This window comes from Artemia franciscana, chromosome 1, assembly GCF_032884065.1.
Source record: "Artemia franciscana chromosome 1, ASM3288406v1, whole genome shotgun sequence".
Taxonomy (NCBI): domain Eukaryota; kingdom Metazoa; phylum Arthropoda; class Branchiopoda; order Anostraca; family Artemiidae; genus Artemia; species Artemia franciscana.
Window position 1 is genome coordinate 12491104 of NC_088863.1, and position 23220 is coordinate 12514323.

The 23220-nt window shown below is 33.9% G+C and overlaps 2 protein-coding genes across 2 annotated transcripts in view; one reads left to right on the top strand and one right to left on the bottom strand.

Moving 5' to 3' along the window:
- LOC136025769 (non-structural maintenance of chromosomes element 4 homolog A-like) overlaps positions 1-15739 on the top strand; it is a 35133-nt gene extending 19394 nt beyond the window's left edge. The window contains exons 5-8 of the mRNA XM_065701759.1: positions 865-1089; positions 5779-5971; positions 14234-14355; positions 15570-15739. Coding sequence (XP_065557831.1) covers positions 865-1089; positions 5779-5971; positions 14234-14355; positions 15570-15620 — 591 coding nt within the window. The 3' untranslated portion in view covers positions 15621-15739. The remainder of the gene's footprint in view (positions 1-864; positions 1090-5778; positions 5972-14233; positions 14356-15569) is intronic.
- LOC136025808 (protein jagunal-like) overlaps positions 1-23220 on the bottom strand; it is a gene marked incomplete in the record, with an annotated part of 97173 nt that overhangs the window by 62699 nt on the left and 11254 nt on the right.

Sequence of the window (23220 nt, forward strand, 5' to 3'; positions counted from 1 at the left end):
GACAATTCAGTCTTAGAAGTCCACAGGCCGTAATACAATGAAAATATCACTAGGCAGAAATTATCAATCTTCAGATGTAATGATACACCACCAGGCGTAACAATCCAGAATCTGAGCCACTGCAATTCAACATTTAAAGACAATTCAGTATTAGAAGTCCACAGGCCGTAATACAATGAAATTATCACTAGGCAGAAATTATCAATCTTCAGATGTAATGATACACCACCAGGCGTAACAATCCAGAATCTGAGCCACTGCAATTCAACATTTAAAGACAATTCAGTCTTAGAAGTCCACAGGCCGTAATACAATGAAAATATCACTAGGCAGAAATTATCAATCTTCAGATGTAATGATACACCACCAGGCGTAACAATCCAGAATCTGAGCCACTGCAATTCAACATTTAAAGACAATTCAGTCTTAGAAGTCCACAGGCCGTAATACAATGAAAATATTACTTGAAAGGGAAACCAATCTTCAAATCTAATGATACACCACAAGGCATAGTAATCCAGATTATGAGTCATGGCGATTTAACGTTTAAAGACAATGTGACCTTAGAAGCCCACTGGTTACAATGCAAGGAAAAAGTCCAGATTCTGAGCCTTTGCAATTCAACTTTTAAAGACAATGCGGCCTTAAAAGTCCACAGGCCACAAAGGATGGAAAAATATCACTAGGAAGAAAAAATCAGTCATAACTCGTTAAAAATAATATACTCATGTCCTAGCAAATAGGGTAAACAATATAACTGACAGTCTCCATTTTACCACATTCAGACTTTTCACATTGACCTTGATTTGAGCATACTGACTAACTTTTTTATTTCTTATTTTAAGATTCTTTTGTTTCTTATAGGCAAGCAAAATAAGTGGTAGCCTTAATTTGTCGCAATCAGAAAGCTTGACCTATACTGACGAGCAACTTATTGCATATGCAGGAAGTATTGGACACATAATAAATCGTACTCATGGCCTAAAATCAATGATTGGAACCTTTGAACTGGACGCTATAACACCGCCTGTAAAAGAGCGAGGAAAACGGCAAAAGCAAACGATTGCTCCGGAGAAAAAACCTGAAAAGGTGAGTTCTAAGTGCGTGTTTGAGCATACCGGGATTAATTATCCACCCAGCCTGATTACTCATCCTTTGTGTAAGTGACACCAGAGCTTACAGAGATTGCTACTAAAAAAGGTATGGATTACTGGTCGGCAAGGCTGTATCCAGGGTTGAATTTAAATTGACCTAAATTTGAGGATTTTAAAAATTGTCGCTGCAGGCAGCCAATAATGTGTTTTAACATGTGCAGCAACAAAATCAAGAGGAAATATTATATAGTTATTATATACCAAGTTTGTATTGTGTTATCTCTTCCAATGAAAAAGAAAGAACAAAAGGAAGAAATGAAAAATGAATAATACAAAGAGAGAAGTAAACAAGGATGATTTTCAGCCAGTAAATAAATGAGAGAAACAAAGTTAGTATTTCAGCAAAGACCCCAGATAAGCTGTCTCCAATCTTAAAAAAGAAATATCTTCGTTGGTTTCTCTTTTTGTTTTCTTTGTTTTATCGTTCTTTGTTTTCTCATAGGTCATTTATAGCCAGTGTGGTCTCAGAGCGTGTTTACGTTATCTTCTCTAATTAATATTATGAATCTTTTCTATGGTCATTTCTCTCGCACCTAGAAAATCAGGTTCTGGAAAAGCTGATAAGCTTTAAAGAGCTTTTTGTAGAAAACTTACCTGCAATTGATATTCACCTACACTCAGCCAGCAGGTTAGGATGGGATTGGATGGTTCTCAAAATAGGGGTCATATCACGTTTTAGTAAATTTTCTTTAAATGACTCTTTTCTTACATTCTTTAGATGAATGGGATACTTTACTGTGCATGCAAATAGATATATAAATAATATATTTATATTAAAAAGTATTCCTATCATAAGCCCCGAAGAGCCGAATTTGCATTTCGGAGTCATAAAAACAATATAAGCAAAAAGGGTAATAAAAAAATCACGACAACTAAAAAGCTAACAAACTATGCCAAAACAATTCCTTAGTCAAGATAATTAAACTGCAAAATATTAACAAGTTGAAAAGATAAAAACTGATAAAACTAAAAAAAGAATCGAATAATATATACGTTAATAAAGTTTAAAAAATAAAATATAAAAAGGGGGAGGGAAACAAGCAAACGAACCTAAAACTTGGTTATCACCAGTGCCAAAAAATAAAAACGAAAACTAGCGGTTTATTTGATCAGTATTAAAGCGACAAACGTTTTTTTCATATTTGGTAAAGCAAAGAATGGGGACAAGTTGGGAACGGATTTAGAAACAGTTCATGGTAGGATGTATCTGTGTTGGGAGTGTCTTTAGGATACTTTTTTTTTCGTGCGATATTTGCATCGCGATGAATATAGCCAAGATTCTATTCCAGAAGAGTGGTGAAGGCGAGGGGGCGATAAAACTGCTCTAAAATCTTTATAAATAAGTTATTACTTTTTTCTATATATTTTGCTAGTTTTTGGAGTACTAAGAACGCTTTCCCCCTTCACCTAGGTCAAAGATCCTCTGGTCCTAGGTCAAAGACTATCTGTTCCAAATTGCGCCCTATCGAGAACCTATCCCGTCAATAGCTCAAATGTGTCCTTGAATTTAATCTTTCTTTGTGTTTTGAACTTCAAATGAAACTGTAAAAATTTAATGACGGAATAGAGAAATTAATATCATGCGCGATTAAATATAGTAATTTTAACGTTGTTGGTGTTAAATTATTCTTACTAAACTGAATGGTCTTTGTTTTGATACAGGTAGCACTGTAGTCTCTGTAAAACTTACGTCTGCTTTGTGGGCCAATGTTTGACCAACTAACCAACCAAATCAGCCAAGTCTTGAACATAGCCTAGACTGATATCCACGCATGAAGAGGGGGATGAGGTGGAGTGCGGTTAAACTGAAAGCAACTCTTCAATTAATCATCTTTTCGTGGAGATTTTCAGATTGCGGTTTGCGTCAAGAAATACAATCAGTCAGTATAACAAATGTTTCAAAACAAAACAATAAATACACTATTTATTAAAGGGTTGTATTATACATATGTAGGAAACTCGGGCGAACGTTCTTTCATACCGCATATATTTTGTTTCTGTGTCTATTAGCTTCGGGACTGGCCCCGCTACAACCCTTTGAGGTTGTTTGGGGATAGAATCTGAGGAAGCATATCACGTTATTTATTGTTAACTAGAAAATTTTGTCTTTTCCAAAATCTATACTCAGGTTCAGCCTTCTTTGGCTCAGCAAAATTAACTAAAACTTAACTAACAGTTCTGAATATGGAATTTCCGAGCCATGGGAACCAATAACTAGAGTACGTTTCTGAATTTTTTAACACGGCCTAAAATGCCGTGTTAAATTATGCTGTAAAAAAAAAGAAAAAAATTACCGTTCAAATTCTTTTTCTTCACATTACCCCAGAAACCTCATGCCAATTTGAATGAACGAGTGACATTCATTCAACGCAAAAAAAAGTTTTCTATTTATATTTTCTGTGTTTAAGACCTAAAAAAGACTAAAAATGCCACGCCGGGGTAGCTTGCTCTAAAAGCGACAAAGTTAGAAAATAAATTGTAGTTTTTTAATATAATCGTTTACCAATTTCACATTCGCTCTCTGTATAATTGTATAGAAGTCCCCTCTCTCTAGTACCTGGGTATAGCCATATGCCAGACTCTTTAAGTTTTTTGATTTTGTCGTTACGAATTATTTTGGCCCCTATTTCGATAACAGTCCATTTTATCCCTCTCCTGAACGAAAAAATATGATATGTCATGATGTGATATTTATTGAAGCTTTTATGTGCCATAGGCCACGGTTAATACAATTTTATGTGCTACAGCTGATACAAAATACAACAGCACAAGAATTATGAGCAAAGACACTTCTTTAAACCTTTTTAAATCAATTTACTCTATTAACAGATTACAGACAATGGTCCATATGTGGCATAATTGTACCCACCTATAGACCCTGTAAAACATCTTATCTCTCAGTATAACCTCTACCGTTCCTCCGTCGTATACCACTCCCAAAAATTTCCCCCTTCCGACAATTTAATTTTTCATAAAAGCCCAAAAATGAATTAAATCATCCTTTCCATCTTCACACATTTGGCAAAATCAAAGAGCTATCTTAGACTTCACCCTTCCCAAATACTTTCTCTTGTCACCAAATGGTCCCCTCCCCCTGCTGATATTATTCACTTTATTCCCCCTTTATTAGTCCTTGCCTTAAAATAAATTTCATCCCCTCATGCTTCCACAATCGTAGGCGCTGTTATATCACAATTCTGTTTCCGGATTTCATGGCTCTCTAAAATAATCTTTAACTGGTTGGATACCCCCTCACCCCTTCTAACCCTAACCCTTTCCCGTATATAATATAATAGCAAAATCCTTAGTTCGTTTCATTTAGAAAATTACTATTTTTGAATTTTAATACTCGCTCCTGATTTAATTACTTACTTACTTGTAGATGTGGCTGGAATCAGGTGTTTCCACCTTCCCCGGCATCAAGGATCTTCGAGACCGGTTTAAACCACGTAGGGCCGTATGCTGCCAGCTGCTTTGCAAGTGGGAGCCATTGGGTTGCACACCCTCGACCGAACTTTCTGAACCCCCCAATAGGTTCAAGATCGGATTTAACCAAGTTTCAATAGCGTTTCCGCTCTCCTCCTTGGTGTCTCTTCCATGAGCTAAGGGGCTCAGCTAGGAGCATTTGGCGAGGCATGTACTCTGTTGGCCTCCGTAAGACTTGGCCCAACTGGTTCAGTCGACGCTCCTTGATCTTGATGAGAACGCGTCTCTTGATACCCCGGTTTAATTACATCCCAATTAAAACTGCTCTAAGAGAAGAATCGATAAGCCGAGTCCGTTGTCTGGTGATTTCTTGAATTAATTTGAAAGTAAAATCAACTTGATGGAAATGAATAAAAACTTGAGAGCCATGGTTTAATAGAGTAAAGCCAAGACAGATGGTCTCTGTGATAGACAAAGCTGCCCTACCTTTGTCAGAAGTATATTTTTCAGAACTGGTATAACTATTATAACAAGAGTCCTTCGAATATTTCAGATACAACTTCCCTGTCTTTTCTTTTCTACCTGATAGTCTAATTACAGAAATCTCTTTATGATATTTTGTGTCATTAATATTATATTACTACTACTTCTAACAACTCACCACAGCACCAAGCCACATAAGGTCAACATGGCTACGCACGCTCCTATTCCATCCTAGTTTATTCAAAGCCTCCCTCTGTGCACCATTCCAAGAAGTAGCATTATATTGTTTTGTTATATTGGCTATACTGAGCAGCAAAAAACAACGAACTTCAAAACTATGTTTAAAGTTTAATAAGTTAAAAGATCAAAATAATAGACATCTTAATTAAAATTAAAATAATAATAGTAATGAAATAAGAATGAAAATAACCAAAAAATGAAAATTAAATTGTAAAGTTCAAAAATTTAAAGTTAAAAACACTAAAATAAAGTTGGTGATTGAAGATTAGTAGCATGTTGAGTCCGATGTAGTGAATTATGTTATAAAAAGTGGCCCCGTCACTCACAACAAAACTTCATTTTGTGCTCTCCAAAATAATTTTGCTTTTTTCCTGTGCTAACTCTTGTATTTTTCACATTTTTGCTGGCGTGATAGTAAAGATTTACCGTTGGAATACAAGAAATTAAACTTGTGTTTATTGATGTTTTTTTTAAGACTTTAGGTGGAACGAGTACAGCCAAGACCACAGAAGAGTATGTTAAGCATATTTTCAAGAATTTGAAAAAAGTCAACCGACCTGTCAATTATTTTGAGTTTCTTCTTGACCCGAAGTCCTTTGCGAGATCCGTAGAGAACATTTTCCATTTTTCGTTTCTAATTAGAGATACCGTCGCAAAAATCGAATTAGGTAAGATATTTCACAAGTTTCCCTGAGTTCGGTTTCTGAGTTGCTGCCCTTGAAGAAATTATGTGTTAAGCAGGTAGTGTTTAAAAAAATCCACAAAAAAGAAGAATGATTAAAGAAAAAAGTTTTAAAGTAGTGGAGTAATATAGCTGAGGATTATGACCAGGGTTGCCAACCGGTGAGAATAAAATCACTAGATTTTAGTGATTTAGTGGGTCTCTCCAATAATCTGGTGATTTTTGTGCTGATTAAGTATCTTTTTTGTTTAGGCAATATAAAAATTACTAGAAGTAGTGGTAAATCACTAAGGGTAGCAACCTTGATGATGGCAGGTGTTAACAGGTTGACAGATATGCTATCAATGAACTCTTTCGTCCATAGTATCAGAAAGGATGAACTTGTAAAAATGGCAGGAAGACACTAGCCACCATAGTTAGCATAGTTAGCCACCACATGGTTAGCTGTAAAGTAAGTTATTTGAACATGTTTAGATGAGTCGTGTGCGATATTATATCTTATCTGGCACCTTTACAGGAGACAGGGATTCTTGGACGCGATTCCCGAAGAAGGGTAATTTTCCGTGGAAGAGGATTTTTCTGTTGTGGTGAATTTTACTAAAAAAAGAAGCAGTGCCCGGCAGGAGACTTAAGTCAAGTAGGCCAAGAATTTTACTCAAGGGGGAGGGAATTTTCTGCGTGGGAATAAGCTAAAAATTTGGCCGTGCACTCGAAATTTTAGTGTTTTACGATTTTGTATATTTTTTTCACATTTCGCTTTTCTTTTGTGAATTATTGCTGAACTGTAATAAAATAATTTCTGGTTAAAATGTTTTGTGTTTTTTTTTTATTATTAATCCCTGTGTCCATATTGTCAGACTTTTTTTCTTAAATAATGAACTAGGTAAACTCTTATGATCAAATAAAATAGGTGACGCGAAGTATAATAGGTTCCTCCTCTGATATTTTACTTTCACAAGCTTTTATTGAGCCCTGGTCAAATAATTCGTAGTAACGAATTGTAAGTAAGGAGCAAAGCAGCTCGTCACGTGTGAAGATTGGGAAGCTCGTCACATGTTGAGAGTGATCCTAGAAGATCGGGAGAGGGCTCGTTTAGGGGGAAATCAAAACACAAACGCTCAGGTAATGGCCTGAATGTGGAAAAAAATCCAACCGATTTTAACTTCCCCGACGATATTGCTATCATGGCCAGGCCATGATTTCCCAATAGGCCCACTAGGCTTGGGCCCAGGGGTGCACAATGCCAGGGGGTGCGATAAATTGTCACTGAGTGATTTTTGTCTTAACAAAAACTGAATTGATGTGATTAATCATCAAAGTGCCAGGTACACTCCGCCGCCGCGCTGCCTATTCACAAAAAAATAATTTTAAAACAATACAGGAATTCTGTGGGCACTTATAAACTTTCAAACGTCTCCCAATAATGACAGCTGAGAGTTTGGTATCATCTCTTTGTTTCGTTACTTTTGGCTCATCAGTTACGTTCTGTTCAGTGCTTCCACTATCCCGGATTTTCGGGGATTTCCCCGAAAATCTCGCAGAAGCGGAGTGGCAAAAACGTTTGAGCCTAGAAGCATCAAAGCTTTAAATTCGGCCCTATAGCTAGCGCCTCCCCCTCCCAAGAACATTTTTGCCCAAAGTTGTTCGGTCAAACTTATGAAATAGCAATTTTGTTCAGCATAGCTGAAAGGTCCAATAACTGTGACTTTGGGGATAAGATAACCCCCACAGCCCGTGGGGAGAGGGCTGTAAGTTGCCAAATTTACCTATTGTTTACATACAGTATTAGTTATTAGGAAGTGTAAACATTTTTTGTGTAGGGGGATTTTTATGGTGTGGAAAGGGAAGTTTATGGGGGGAATTTTCAATGAGAAATTTTACTGTGGCGAGGAGGGGATTCTTTTTATTGGTTCTTCTTTGTCTTTGCACACTAAATATAACTGGCGGGGATATCCTGGGGTAATTTTTCAGGGGGATTGGAGTTGTCTGGAGGTTTTTTTCATGAGTGCGGGAATTTTTCATGAAGGAATTTCCTGCGGGAGCAACTTCCCACTGGGGGTGCGGCTATTTCCATTAAAAATTTTCAACGGAGGGGAAATCCGACATGATTTGAACAGGGAAGCTGTATTTTTTGGCGTTATTTTCCATTGGGTCTTTTCAACTGAAAATAAGGAGCAACATTAAAACTTAAAACGAGCAGAAATAATTTCATACTTGAGGGGGAGGCTGTCCCCTCAAAGTTTGACTTTTTGTCCCAGTTCTTTAAGAACGACTCCTGAAACGCAAGGGCCGTTTGATTAGAATAAGATATTGTTCTTAAAATTATAAAATACTTTAGCGTGAAAATAAGGTATTGAGGAGGGATGAACCCGCTCACATACGGAGTGATATCTATTCGTTTTAATTTTTAATGTTGCTTCTTTCTTTCAATTGAAAAATATATTTTTTTAATTTAATTCCATAGACAAATTGAAGGTATTGCAAAAGTAACCAGTGACAAAAGTGAGCAAGGTGGTGTTGAATGTTGCTCGTTGACCAAGCAAACCTATGTCGTAGTTTTGTGTAGTTTAAAACAGTTATTTTCATTTTCTTTTTCCTTTCTACGTCTGGTGGTTAAAGTATCGATGATTTATTCCCGATTTACTTTACGACCCGCTACTGTGAAATAGTTTCCTCTAGTTTTTAAGTGAGGGCACAAAGCCTTATTAGTATTTCACACTATGATGTAATTTTCTTTGTTTAGTGGTTAAGTTACGTCACGTTAATTAAAATTTTACCCTTAAACAGGCTCATGCTAGGCGGGCATAAAATTCTTAAAACATCATAATCATCGTCCGAAATCATCACAATCATCATATGCAAACTATTCAATATTAAAAATATAAACGGAAATTAAGCTTCAAATTATTTTTTATCATTTCATATTTTATATTTAATTATATTTTATATTATTTTTAAAGCTTTAGTGATTGCTCATGGGGAAATCTCATTTTGTTACTACTGTAACGAGTTGTACATAATGTGACAGAAGGTTACATAGCTCAAGATTCATTGTAGAGCTCGAGTCTACTTGACACCAGGGTTGCCATCTGTAGCATGAAAATGCTATTTTAGTATCATTTCATTATGTGTAGCACTGTAGAATGTCCTCAAGGGTTACCATCTGTAGAGCGAAAGTGCTATTCAAGCACTACTATCCCTACTATATTTTTACGTTACTTTAAACTAACGTTTTTTTAAATGTTACTATCCTTATTTTTTTAACAGTGTAGCAAATGAGCAGAATTTTTCAGTGTAGAACGTCCTCAGGGTTACCACATGTGGAGCGAAAGTGCTATTTAAGCAATACTATCCTTTTATCGCTACTTTAAACTAACGTTACTTTTTCTATTTTTTTTTTTTTTTTTTTTTTTTTTTTTTTTTTTTTTTTTTTTTTTTTTTTTTTTTTTTTTTTTTTTTTACGCTACTAACCTTATTCTTTTTAACAGCGTTGTAAATGAGCGGAATTTTTGTAATAACAAAGAGTCGGTGAATCAGAAAAGCAAAAACCCTTTAGAAAAAGAAACAAGCCAGTAGGAGATTTATAAATAAAAATTTGGACTAAATTAGGATTAAAAATTACAAACAAAATTAGGATTTACAAATAAAATTAAAATTATAAGAAAAACAAAGATAGGCCCTGCTCAGTAATGGTTTAAAATTGCTAGCCTATGCTAAGTGGACATATTAAAGATAGCATCGTTAAAATGTTTATTGCTAAAAGCTGAGGCTTTTTTTGTATTAAGCCTTATAGACTTGAAAGGGATTCAGGAGACGATCGATCTTACTCCAGAAAAAGCTTTAAAAAACGCTATTTTTAATTTCTTTTTACATCTTTGACTTTCACTTGTCTTTACGCAGTGGAAAGGCGGTGGTGGTGAGAGGGGGAGGGGGCTGGGAAATTTATGGGAAGTGGAAGTATTCCTAAATCACGATTCTGATGATTAAAATATTCATTTGATATCAGGCTGATTCTAGGATTGTCTCGAAGAAATAAGATAGATGTCGAGGTAGAAATTGATTCCTTCATGACTTTGGTAGGAAAACTTTTTCAGTAATCTTTCTTTTCATTTTTCTCTGTTTTTATTATTATTTTGACTTGAAAGTCTTCCATTGATGGAAACTGTTCTCTATTCACATATAAATAGATAAATTAACAAATGAAGGTGATTCAAAATTGAGATCCATGCTGCTTTACAACCTGGCTTGTAAACTAAACAAAAGGAGTTCTAAAAAATACTAAAAAATAATAAAATAAAAAGACATATACTAAGAACCTATAAAATGCACATTTACATTACACATTTGTCTAAATGGAGAGTTTTTACTGACCTAGTTAGAGCGATGTAAAAGAATGATATATTTTTTGCAAAAAAATCGATTTCTAGTGCTCAAACTAAGCGAGTTCAATCGTTTTGGATATCTCTTTTTCATGAGAAAAGAGCTTTATTTTAGAGATAAAAATCTTTACAAGAGTCTCTTCATGCCTTTATGATTTAATTGGTTGATCCTGCTACTAGTAATAGTGAAAACTTGCTGCATTGCATCACTAACAAAGCTAATATTTGTCTCATAGTTACCTACTTTTGATAAGAATAATCTAATGGAAACTGTATTAACAGCGCATTTTTCTCGCTATTCTTGCTCCATGGATGTAGTGCTCCTAGGGGAGTAGCCTTTCCCTGTTCCATGGAGCTCAGACTTTCATAATCTTTTCAGTGAGTATTGACACTTAACAATAAGCGAATAAAATGGTTTGAAGAAGTTTTCCCCAAAATGAAACATCCAGTCTTCATGATATCCTACTTCCATCAGTACATCTTCCATCTTGGGTTGCAGGAACGTGTTAAAAAAGTGGAGATGAGTGCATCGGAGGGTACTCATGGGACTACTCTCTCCTTCTCGATCATGTATGTTGTAAAACCGTTTATTTGTTTTTGGACGCGTTGATTTTAAACTCAACGCGTTTCGCCTTCGCGTTCATTTCATCAAGGGGTTGTTGTAGTCGTTTCTTGAAATTCTCGAGGATAGCAATATTGTCGGAGAAGTTAAGATGGGTTGGATTTTTTTTTCACATTCAGGCCATTACTTAATCGTTTGTGGTTCTCTATATGTAGTCGATTATTATGACTGGCATTAACAGGATTCCTTAGTGAGTATTCGGAAGGGAAATATGAGGTCCGTTTTGGAGCAGTTAGGTCAGAAGTCATGTTCTTTGTCTGGTAACAATTTACAGATTGAGGCCGGGAAGGTATTTTTTCGGCCACTTTTCTGGGACCAAAAACCATGTAGGATCATCTCTAATGGGGTGGGAATAAAGTCACCAGAAAGGTTCTAAAAGAAGTTGGTACTTCATGAAAATGAGTAAAAACTGAGGCTTAATTGGGTAGAATGGGACATTGCACAGCCTTATTGGTGTTAGGCCTTTTGATTATGGGATTAATTATTAATAGTAGTAGCAGTGGTTGTGATAAAGATATACGACATTACGTATCATAACATATAGGCTGATTTTTACTCCATTATGCACAGTATCAGCCTTCTCAGCTATTCTGACCAAATGATTCTGGCGCGAAAAAGTTTCAAATGAGTTTCAACCCCTGAATTTTTGAGCACCCCATTAAGTCCTAGCATATGTTCTTGTATAATGAGTTTCCGTCTTCCATTTCTATCTTTTGTGCATTGTTTCACCCACTAAACATTGTGTCGTTTCAAATGCTCTGAGCTTTATATTCTTTTACTATATGAGCTAATATTTTGTTTTTGTTTTTTTTGTATTCAAAGACATCTTGCTGCCGCTAGCACATCTTCCCACTCGGGTTGCAGGAACGTGTTGAAAGAACTGAGATTTGACTATTGTGTGTGGCGTAAGGTACTTATGGGACCATCCCCTCTTTCTTGATCCTGCAGGTTGCCACTGAAAGACCGTATTGGGAGCTCTAAGGTTCCCCATCTCAAAACATGGCCTAGATATTATTATTGACGTTGGCGGATGATATTTGTAATAAGCTGTTGGTTGATTATTTTTCAGATTATAAAATTTGAGACTCGAGCTTTCTAGTGGATATTCGGGATTTTTCGGAGACTTGCATTTTAAAGGCCAGGATCCGATGCTCTTACTCTCCATTACTATGCAGTGATTCGTTTGTGGGCGCCAGAATCGGCTGAACGTGGTTATTGGTTAGTTTAAGCATGACGCGAAATGAAAAGACATATGGGAAGCTACTTCTTTCTACAATGATGAGTGTTTTCAATTATACTTCCCAGCTATTCAAGTTTAACCGCTTGCTTTAACTCCTCATTACCGCCCTTAATCTGAAGTGATGAGTTCGATGTCGCCATCAGTTTGTTTCTGGACACGTTCATTTCAGGCCCAACGCGTTTTGCCTTCTTGTTGATTTCATCAAGGGGTTGTTGTAGGCGTTCCTTGAAATTCTCGAGGACAGCAATATCGTGTTAGGTCTTCAGATGTACAGATACAAGCCTCAGTATTCAGATAGATAATGGAGACTATTTTTTATGTTTTTCAATGGCATGATGGGAAAATATCTTCCAAAGGCTTTCTCTTTTGAGAGACTCAAATGCTTTCTTAATTCGATGAATATCATGTAAAGTTTAGGTTGCCATTCACAGGATTTCTTAGCGAGCATTCGGAAGGTAAATATGAGGTCGGCGTTTGAGTGGTTAAGTCTGAAACCCTGTTGTTTGTCTCTGAGCTTGTCATGCAATTTAGATTTACACTGAATACGTTTGAGAATAATGTGAGGAACTTGGTTCCCGGTATACAAAGCTAGCTTATCTCGCGCCAGTTGTCGTGTAAAGATGCATCACCTTTTTTGAAGAGTCCAATCTAAAGGGACCTTCTTCGAGGAACAGGCGGTAGGAAAGAGAGTAGCCATTCAGACCTCAATGATCACATCGAACATGTCGTCACTTCAGTATCTTGGAGGCCTCGGAGATTTCGTCGGCTGTAGGTGCATCAGAAGTAATGTCAAGCGAGAACAGTGGTTCCGTTGGAATCCTAATTTCCTCAGTTGGTGGTGAACACCTTTGAGCTTTTTCAAGGCGTAGTGTCCATATTTATTGGAAACCTTCTGGGTCTGGTACTAGATTTCCATATTCGACTCTTGGTGGTCCTTTACAGTGTAAGTTCTCGCCGGCACTTCCTTTCGTTATCTTTGTAAGGTGTGGCTGTCTTCTCCTTTTGCAGCACTATACACAATTTTTTCTTCTTAAGTTGCCATGACATGTGGTGGCATGGTTGACGTGTAAGATGCCACCTCATGTGGCATCTTGATAATGGCAGAACGTCTTGTGCTGACGTTTGTGGATTGGGAAGGTTAGAACCAGTGCTTTAGTTTCCTGTCAACTTTTCTGTTTTGGATATAGTCATATTAAGGTATTTGTTTTCTATGAAAGAAGCGATTTCGCGTCGAGCCTGCAGCTATAACTTGCACCAAAAGGACAAGATACTCATATCATTAGATTCATTTCTATCCATTTGCCGTGATAGGAATACGATATTACTTAGCATTTTTCCGAGAGAAGGATGTAAACTTGCTTAAAAAAGAAAAATTGTCCTTTTTTCGACACCTTTTAATAAGTTTTCAACTTGTTTTTAATCTTAAAAACCCTGTCCGCCAAGCTTCAAGTATATGATTCGGTAATGTATAGAACTGAATCTCAGATATGATAGCACAATTTTCGCCTGTCGTTGAGACATTAAGACGGTAGGAGAGCAGAAAAATAACATACCAAAACTTTCAAAGGGAACATGAACCTTAGTGATTCAGTTGCCAATTCAGCTCTATAAAAGAAACAATGATAACTACTGAAAAATATGTATTACTGGATTTGAATGCGCTTAAGTACATTTTAGTATTGCGTTACGAAACAGATTTCAGAAAAAAATTGATATTCAGCGCTTTTTTTCTCTATTTTTTATTCTTAGGCATTAATCAATCCTTATTTTAAGAAAAATTTCGTTTTCAATAAGAGCTAATCAAGACCTTCTAGGCTAAATCTAGAAAGAGCTAGAGCTATGTTCTTGACTACGAGAGGATTCACATACGATCTCTTCTCCAAACAGCTGCAAGTATCCGTCAGTACACTAAACATCCACCTGATAAACTTAGATAAATGTCAAATCTTGCTAAAGATATCAAAACTAATTGCCGTCGGGACTCAATGTGTTTTTCTTAACCTTTAGATGAGAATGGCATCCCCATGATTGACCTGGTTCCGCAAGAAGAGAAAGAGGCATTAACTACCCAAGCAGTTGCTGCTGAGCCTAATCAGTTTGTCATGAGTATGGATATGGATGATTGGCAGGTAATTTGTGCGAGTATTTATCTTATACGCATATTTGTTTTAGCTATTCTTTACTTGAATAACGTGTACAAGCTGTAAAAATAATATTTGTCTTTCCATCTTTAAATCTGGTCCTGTGGTCATCATAAGCCCCGTGGATAGTAAGGTCCGTATTAAATTGAGTGATGCATAGCCCTGACGAGGATAAACTGGATGTAAAAGATTGGAGCTGTTCCAATATTACGAGATTATTTGGGCTCTCCGTTCCTTCATAAGCTAATTCTTCCGTCCCTATCCCCGAAAAGGAAATCCTGCTTGTGTGGCCTCATAGTGGCGTCAGGGGGAACATTCACTAGTTTTCCTAATTAGAACCGTAACTGCAATTAATGCTGAAGGGCGACTTGAGGAGTGGCGCCCCCCGAGGAAACTATAGCCTAGTAAATGACACAGCATTTGCACTTAATTTTGTTAATTGAATAATTCTTCTTGGTTTTGTTTTTTTGGTTGGCCCTATTTGGGCTGAAAACCTCTTCCTATCTAAATTATCCATTACGAGCTACTAAGCCATATTGATATAATGATTTTATTGATATGTTTTAAAGACGTATGTAAGGAGTCGGAGCTAATAGGATTGGGAATGTTTGTGCAGGATTTTGACTCTTGTTGATAGAAGAGCATTGCCAAGTGTGGAAACCATGGTGTTACCATGATTGACCCAGGATTGGACAAAGTCCACAGCTCAAATAAACCGTGATATTTTCATTAAATTTCTCAGAAATTAGTTTTACTGTTCATTTATTATTTTTTCATCTTTGTCATACGCAATGTTTTATTTTGCTTAGAAATAGATCGCGCCACAGAAAATACTTTGTTTTATGGTGCCAAAGATCAGATCCAAACGGGGCCAAAAGACGGGGTAATGCTGAGATAGCCAATCGAGTTCTCACGATTTAAGATCCCTAACTGAAGTCTGTAGTCACTTTTGAAAATCTAGATTAAAAGCGGACTTATTTCACCTTTTGGAGAGCCAATCTTTGCTTGTTTATTGGCGCGTTGTGTACCATGGTTTTGCTTTTATGGTTTTGGTGGCTGAACGGGACAAATAACAAAGATGCTGACAACAAGGTTACGAGTTACTGATGTTATCAGAGAATAAAAAAAAGGTCTGTTTTGAAATTCTTGATAAAAGTCCGTGTATCGATTTGTATTTAAGTGAAATTTTCATTTCGTTTCAGGATCTTATCACACTCTTCAGAGTATCGAAGTCGATGTTTCCTCCGTTGTAAAGGAATAAATATGTGACAGATGAAAGTACAACTTTCTGCCCATGTTTTTCTATTTCTAGTGTTAGTTTTTTACTTGATTTGAACTGTTTGATTATTGAAATTAAAGATATAGGCTTAAATTATAGTTATTTGAGAGCAATCCGATGCACCTTTAAATTGATTTCTGTATTCATTTAAAAATTGCCAAAAGAAAAGATTTAATTTTATCCTCAGATCGATACTATTTCAGTCGAGCTAATCAATGGTGATATCTTTCTTATGAAGTGATGGTTCTCGCCTCTCTTGCTCCTGGGGGAAAATCTTGATTAGAGCCCCGCTTCTGTGTCCCTCAAAATTCCCAAACCAAATCTTAACAAAACGTTCATTTATTTAAAAAATTATTTTCAATTAATTAAATAATAATTTATTATTTAAATTATTTAATAATGTTAATTATTTTGATTATTATTATAAAATTATTATTGACTGATTTTATTAATTAATTGTTTTCATTTATTATTTGCGCCCTGAAATCTATTCTGATAAAAATAAATTTGAAAATTATTATGACCGTTCGATTGTTTATTTGAAATTTTGCGCTCTTAAATTTCTACGCCCAGGGCAGGTGCCCACTGTGTTCCATCCTAAAACCGCTTTTGTCCTTGTGTCTCCCTCACCCTCATGTGCGTAGGCGGGACAATTACATGTCGTTTTATACACTCGAAAATAATGCTTAAAAAGATGATTCTTTGGCCTAGTATTTTTCATGTGGGATCTTCCTTTTGCTCCAAATTTTAGAAAACATATTTTGAAAGCATTTTGTATTTTTAAATTTATTTTACAAGTTCATCTATTTATATAGTCTTTCAAGTTTCGATTTGAAATTTGATATTAATTAATATTTTCTCAATTGTTGCTACTGAGCCATTGAGTTCTGGCCCTCGTGCGCCAAAAGGCAGAATTTTGATCCCCCCCCCCCTCTCTCCCGGATGTCCTACAGCATTTTTGGCCCAAATTTTAACAAAATTTTCATTTATTAATAAAGTCATTTTTAATTTATTAATCAATTAATAATGTATTTTTAATTATTTAAATTATTATTTATTTTTCATTATTATTTATTATTTAATTTATTATTCGTTCACAATTCATTAATCAATTTATTATTTAATTATTATTCTAATTTAATTATTATTATTTTTTGTGAATTAACCAATAATTCTGTTAATTTATTAACTGCCCTCTCTACTTACCTTTAATATAAATAAAATTTAAAAAATTACAAAATAAATTACAAACATTAGATTATTTATTTGAAATCTTGTGCACCTAAAACCACCTCTATACCAAGCTCTCCAAGCCACCTTTGTGCCATCTCATCACCTGTAGAAGGAAGATAAAGATAATACAGTGGTAGTAGAAACCAATCCATACGGATTTTTTCAGTTAATGGTTCTTTATTTTTACAAGCTTCATAAGGTCTGTCTAGTGAATAACCGAAGCGTCTTTCCTGTTGGAACCAGGTGACGGTAATAATTCTAAGGTAAATATGGTAAGCAATGGTAAATAATGACTAAAAAGCAAATAAACTTCATCTACATTGAGATAAAAAATGCTTGGCTCGTATTTTTATTTGATTTTTTGCTCGAACTTCGGTAAGAAAAAAAAAATGGTCACAGAGTGGCAGTCTTTTCAGAATAAAAAATCCAACATCGTCTCAACTTTCCTTGACTATTGAAAAAAAGAAGACTAAATCCCATCATTTAAGGACTTGTCATTTTGTCTTCTGTAAATTTAAATAAAAGTGAATGTCTGTTCACATTTCAAAGTATTTTTCAAATATATTTGTTGATTGCTTAGAGGAGGGAGGGCAAATTCGTCTTTTTTTAATTTTGTTTAATGAGAATACAAAAGAAAACACATTTTTAATGAAAATACTCCCACAATAGGTATTCAAAATAGATGTTATTTTAGCTCCTATAAAAAGGTTGCAACAAGCCAAGAAACTTGAAAAAAGGACATTTTTAATATTTCAGTATCTAACAGTGGTTGAATATCAACAATCCTCCTCGTTTTAAAATAAGTCACAACAACAAAAAACAAACAATAACTTCAAATTTCTGAAATTTAGTCGAGTCTGCTAGAGGGATTGAGGCAAAGCTTCACTCAATGAAGACGAGGGCGAAATCGTGTTTTCAGTACGCTTTCTTTGAACTCCGTATCTTCCATGCTTCTAACAATTGTTTAGCGAAATACAGAGAAAGAAAATGAACTTGAAGGGCCACTACCACAAAACAGTACCACAAGATTCCATAAGGGTAACCCTGAAACACAAAACTTAAGTTGACCAAATTTTGTTTTTCATTTATGTACAAATCAAATTCAACAAATCTATTGAGTAGCTAATACATTTGAATGAATCATAGGCAGAAGAATGACATTTCGTAATTTTTTTTCTGAAAAGTTTTAATATTCAATTAGTTTATAAGTAAAATCATTTTCTAGGCAGAAGTTATAGTTAGTTTTAAACAGATTTTTTTTTATTCAAATTCGACCCTTCTTTGCTTGTAATAGTAATTTTGGTGCTTGTATGATAAACCCCCTACCGCTAAGTTGTTCATACATTGACGCATTAGAGAAACGTTTTTTGTTAGTTAGTTTCTTTTAGCTTAGCGTGCGATAAAACAAAAAAAGTGACAGAATAAATGGAAAATATATAAATGGGCTATATATTTGCGCATTAGAGGGCGGTAAAGTATTTGGACAGTGCGAAGTTAGAAAGCAATTCTTACTACATAATATGCAGAATAATTGTACATATGCAGAATAATTGTACCTAACACATTAGGCATGCAGAGCCGCTATACTTCCCCCCCCCCCTAATGTGCAAATATATAGCCCAAATGTGATTCTAATGTATTATATTTTTATATTACTTTGGTATATTTCATTAGGATTGAGCGTCAGAGAAACATATTAGAAGAATATTAAGTAGGGGGTATATCATACAAGTACCGTAATTTTTTGGGATAAATATTTTATCTGGGGGTGGGGGGATCAAAAGGGGGAAAACAAAGATTTTCTCAGGGTTTCCAGGAGACATCCTTTGAGAAATTCAACAGCTTAAAGATATAATATCTATAATCATCCAAAACTGTTCCAAAGCCCAAAGCGGCCTAAAATTATGGTTTGGGTAATATCTCTAAAAACTGGCTAATAAACTTCCAAAATCCAACCTCTGATGCAACCTCCAGCTCAATAAAATGCTGGTTCTGCCCATCTATGATTTTACTACATTACTATACGTATTACGTTAGGACGCAACAATTGCCGTGCCAGAATTTCTATGGCTTGCGCAACAAAATCCTGTAGCTTTTTTAGTTTTCCCAGACTTTTGGTAAAGCTTCCTGACTTTAATTTCAGTGAAAAGGTAAATCCAGTGAAACCTGAGCAAAAGAAGCTGAAGCCAAGTGCTGTGAAAATGACAACGTAATTCACTTCATCCCTTTGGTATATGCGAAAATACTGTTTGACTCTTCTGTCAGCAATCAATTTTGGAATGACTTTTAAGTGTTCGGGCTATTTTAATATGTGAAATACAGGAAGACAAATTATTTCTTGTGGGAACGACAAATTAATACTGCAAAACCGCACAGCGGTCAAATACACCTTACCTTGGGCCTCGGATTTATCGTAATCTAGGACTAGCGCATAAAGCCTAGACAGACACCTCAATACCCAGCTGCAGGTATAGCATCCTCCCACTGTAGTTGAAAATACAGCTCCACACTTCTTAGATCCCGGATGTAGCAGGTTGTCTTGGTCAGCCTTTTTTGCGCCCCTTAGGGTAACACTAATATTTTATATTTTTCTCATATATCTTTTTTTTTTTGTTAGTTTTTTTTCAAGAATGGTCACACACAAAAGTTGTATGCAGTTTATTACGAAGGGTACTCAATAAGTAGTGGGTCAAATCACGCCCTAAGTCAGGAGTCCAAGACATATCACTGGAATGATAAGGCGTACTTTTTTGTGAACATGTCACTGAATACTGGCTGTTATTGGCTAGTTGATCTTCAAGATAGTCACAATAAATAGGCTCCTGTGAATTTCAAAATACTATAAGCATGCCTGAAGGCCTGCCATTTCAACAAATCGTGAACTCGACATGTTACTTTCCCCTATAACAGTGGACGTCCACGTGTGGTACTGCTAAATCCAGAAACAGTTCAAACTGGGATAGGAGACCCTTTCAAATCACCCTAAATGCCCTGCCATCGTCCATCAGACTTCGATTTAACTGGGGCCCCTTAATGCTCTCCCCAGAAACCAATTTTGATCCAAAAGTGGCTTGGTGCAAAAGTCCCCGAAATATTGGCAAGTAGAGATTTTCTTGTAAATATTGACAAAACTCAAGTATATATATATATATATATATATATATATATATATATATATATATATATATATATATATATATATATATATATATATATATATATATATATAAATATATATATATATAAATATATATATATATAAATATATATAAATATATATATATATCTATATATATAAAATAAGTTGTCTGTCTGTGGATGGATCAGGTGACGTCACCTGAAAAAACTGGATCAGGTGACGTCAAAACTGAAAAAACTAAAAAAAGGCAAAAACTACAAAAAAACTAAAAACTAATAAAAAAAATAAAAAAGCTAAAAAACTAAAAAAACTAAAAAAAGGCAAAAACTACAAAAAAAACTAAAAACTAATAAAAAAGCTAAAAAACTAAAAAAACTAAAAAAAGGCAAAAACTACAAAAAAACTAAAAACTAATAAAAAAATAAAAAAGCTAAAAAACTAAAAAACTAAAAAAACTAAAAAAAGGTAAAAAACTAAAAAAACTAAAAACTAAAAAAAACTAAAAAAAGGAAAAAACTGAAAATAAGCTAAAATAAAGGTAAAAACCAATAACAAACTAAAAAAAACAACTGAAAAAACTAAAAAAAGGCAAAAACTACAAAAAAACTAAAAACTAATAAAAAAAGTAAAAAAGCTAAAAAACTAAAAAAACTAAAAAAAGGTAAAAAACTAAAAAAAAATAAAAAATAAAAAAAAACTAAAAAAAAGGAAAAAACTGAAAAATAAGCTAAAATAAAGGTAAAAACCAATAAAAAACTAAAAAGAAAAAAAGGAAAAAACTAAAAAAAATTTTCATCTAAAAAACTAAAAAAAACTAAAAAAGGTAAAAACTAAAAGAACTAAAAAAGAAAAAAATAAATGACGAAACTCAAAGAGAAAGCGACCAGGACAAAAGGAATGTTCGATTAGCAATCAACAAAGCACCGGGACACAGGGAGTATAAATGACGACCAGGACATAAGTAAAAAAAAAACTATCTATATATATAAAAATAAGTTGTCTGTGGATGTGTGGATCGTGGATCAGGTGACGTCACCTGAAAAAACTGGATCAGGTGACGTCAAAACTGAAAAAACTAAAAAAAGGCAAAAACTACAAAAAAAACTAAAAACTAATAAAAAAATAAAAAAACTAAAAAAACTAAAAAAGGCAAAAACTACAAAAAAAACTAAAAACTAATAAAAAAGCTAAAAAACTAAAAAAAAACTTAAAAAAGGCAAAAACTACAAAAAAAACTAAAAACTAATAAAAAAATAAAAAAGCTAAAAAACTAAAAAAACTAAAAAAACTAAAAAAAGGTAAAAAACTAAAAAAACTAAAAACTAAAAAAAAACTAAAAAAAAAGGAAAAAACTGAAAAATAAGCTAAAATAAAGGTAAAAACCAATAAAAAACTAAAAAAAAAAACTGAAAAAACTAAAAAAAGGCAAAAACTACAAAAAAAAACTAAAAACTAATAAAAAAAGTAAAAAAGCTAAAAACTAAAAAAACTAAAAAAACTAAAAAAAGGTAAAAAACTAAAAAAAAATAAAAAATAAAAAAAACTAAAAAAAGGAAAAAACTGAAAAATAAGCTAAAATAAAGGTAAAAACCAATAAAAAACTAAAAAGAAAAAAAGGAAAAAACTAAAAAAAATTTTCATCTAAAAAACTAAAAAAAACTAAAAAAGGTAAAAACTAAAAGAACTAAAAAAGAAAAAAATAAATGACGAAACTCAAAGAGAAAGCGACCAGGACAAAAGGAATGTTCGATTAGCAATCAACAAAGCACCGGGACACAGGGAGTATAAATGACGACCAGGACATAAGTAAAAAAAAAAAACTATCTATATATATAAAAATAAGTTGTCTGTGGATCTGTGGATCGTGGATCAGGTGACGTCACCTGAAAAAACTGGATCAGGTGACGTCAAAACTGAAAAAACTAAAAAAAGGCAAAAACTACAAAAAAAAACTAAAAACTAATAAAAAAAATAAAAAGCTAAATAACTAAAAAAACTAAAAAAGGCAAAAACTACAAAAAAAACTAAAAACTAATAAAAAAGCTAAAAAACTAAAAAAAAGGCAAAAACTATAAAAAAAACTAAAAACTAATCAAAAAAAATAAAAAAGCTAAAAACTAAAAAAACTAAAAAAACTAAAAAAAGGTAAAAAACTAAAAAAACTAAAAAAAACTAAAAAAAAGGAAAAAACTGAAAAATAAGCTAAAATAAAGGTAAAAACCAATAAAAAACTAAAAAAAAAACTGAAAAAACTAAAAAAAGGCAAAAACTACAAAAAAACTAAAAACTAATAAAAAAGTAAAAAAGCTAACAAACTAAAAAAACTAAAAAAACTAAAAAAACTAAAAAAAGGTAAAAAACTAAAAAAAATAAAAAATAAAAAAAAACTAAAAAAATAGGAAAAAACTGAAAAATAAGCTAACATAAAGGTAAAAACCAATAAAAAACTAAAAAGAAAAAAAGGAAAAAACTAAAAAAATTTTCATCTAAAAAACTAAAAAAAACTAAAAAAGGTAAAAACTAAAAGAACTAAAAAAGAAAAAAATAAATGACGACACTCAAAGAGAAAGCGACCAGGACAAAAGGAATGTTCGATTAGCAATCAACAAAGCACCGGGACACAGGGAGTATAAATGACGACCAGGACATAAGTAAAAAAAAAAATTAACAAAACTAAAAAGAAGGTAAAAACTACAAAAAAACTAAAAAGAAAAAAAACTAAAAACTAATAAAAAAAAATCTAAAAATCTAAATAAACTAAAAAAGAAAAAAAAGGAAAAAAATAAAGGAGAAAAACAAAACTAAAAAACGAATGTATATACAGACCGGTACACCGGATACAAATGACGACCGGGACACAGGGAATATAAATGACGACCGGGACACAGGGACACAATTACAACGGGGACACCGGGGGAAACAGGGGGATATAAATGACGACCGGGACAAAAAACTAAAAAGAAAAAAAAACTAAAAACTAATAAAAAAACTAAAAAATCTAAAAATCTAAATAAGCTAAAAAAGAAAAAAAAGGAAAAAAATAAAGGAGAAAAACAGAACTAAAAAACGAATGTATATACAGACCGGGACACCGGGATACAAATGACGACCGGGACACAGGGAATATAAATGACGACCGGGACACAGGGACACAACTACAACGGGGACACCGGGGGAAACAGGGGGATGTAAATGACGACCG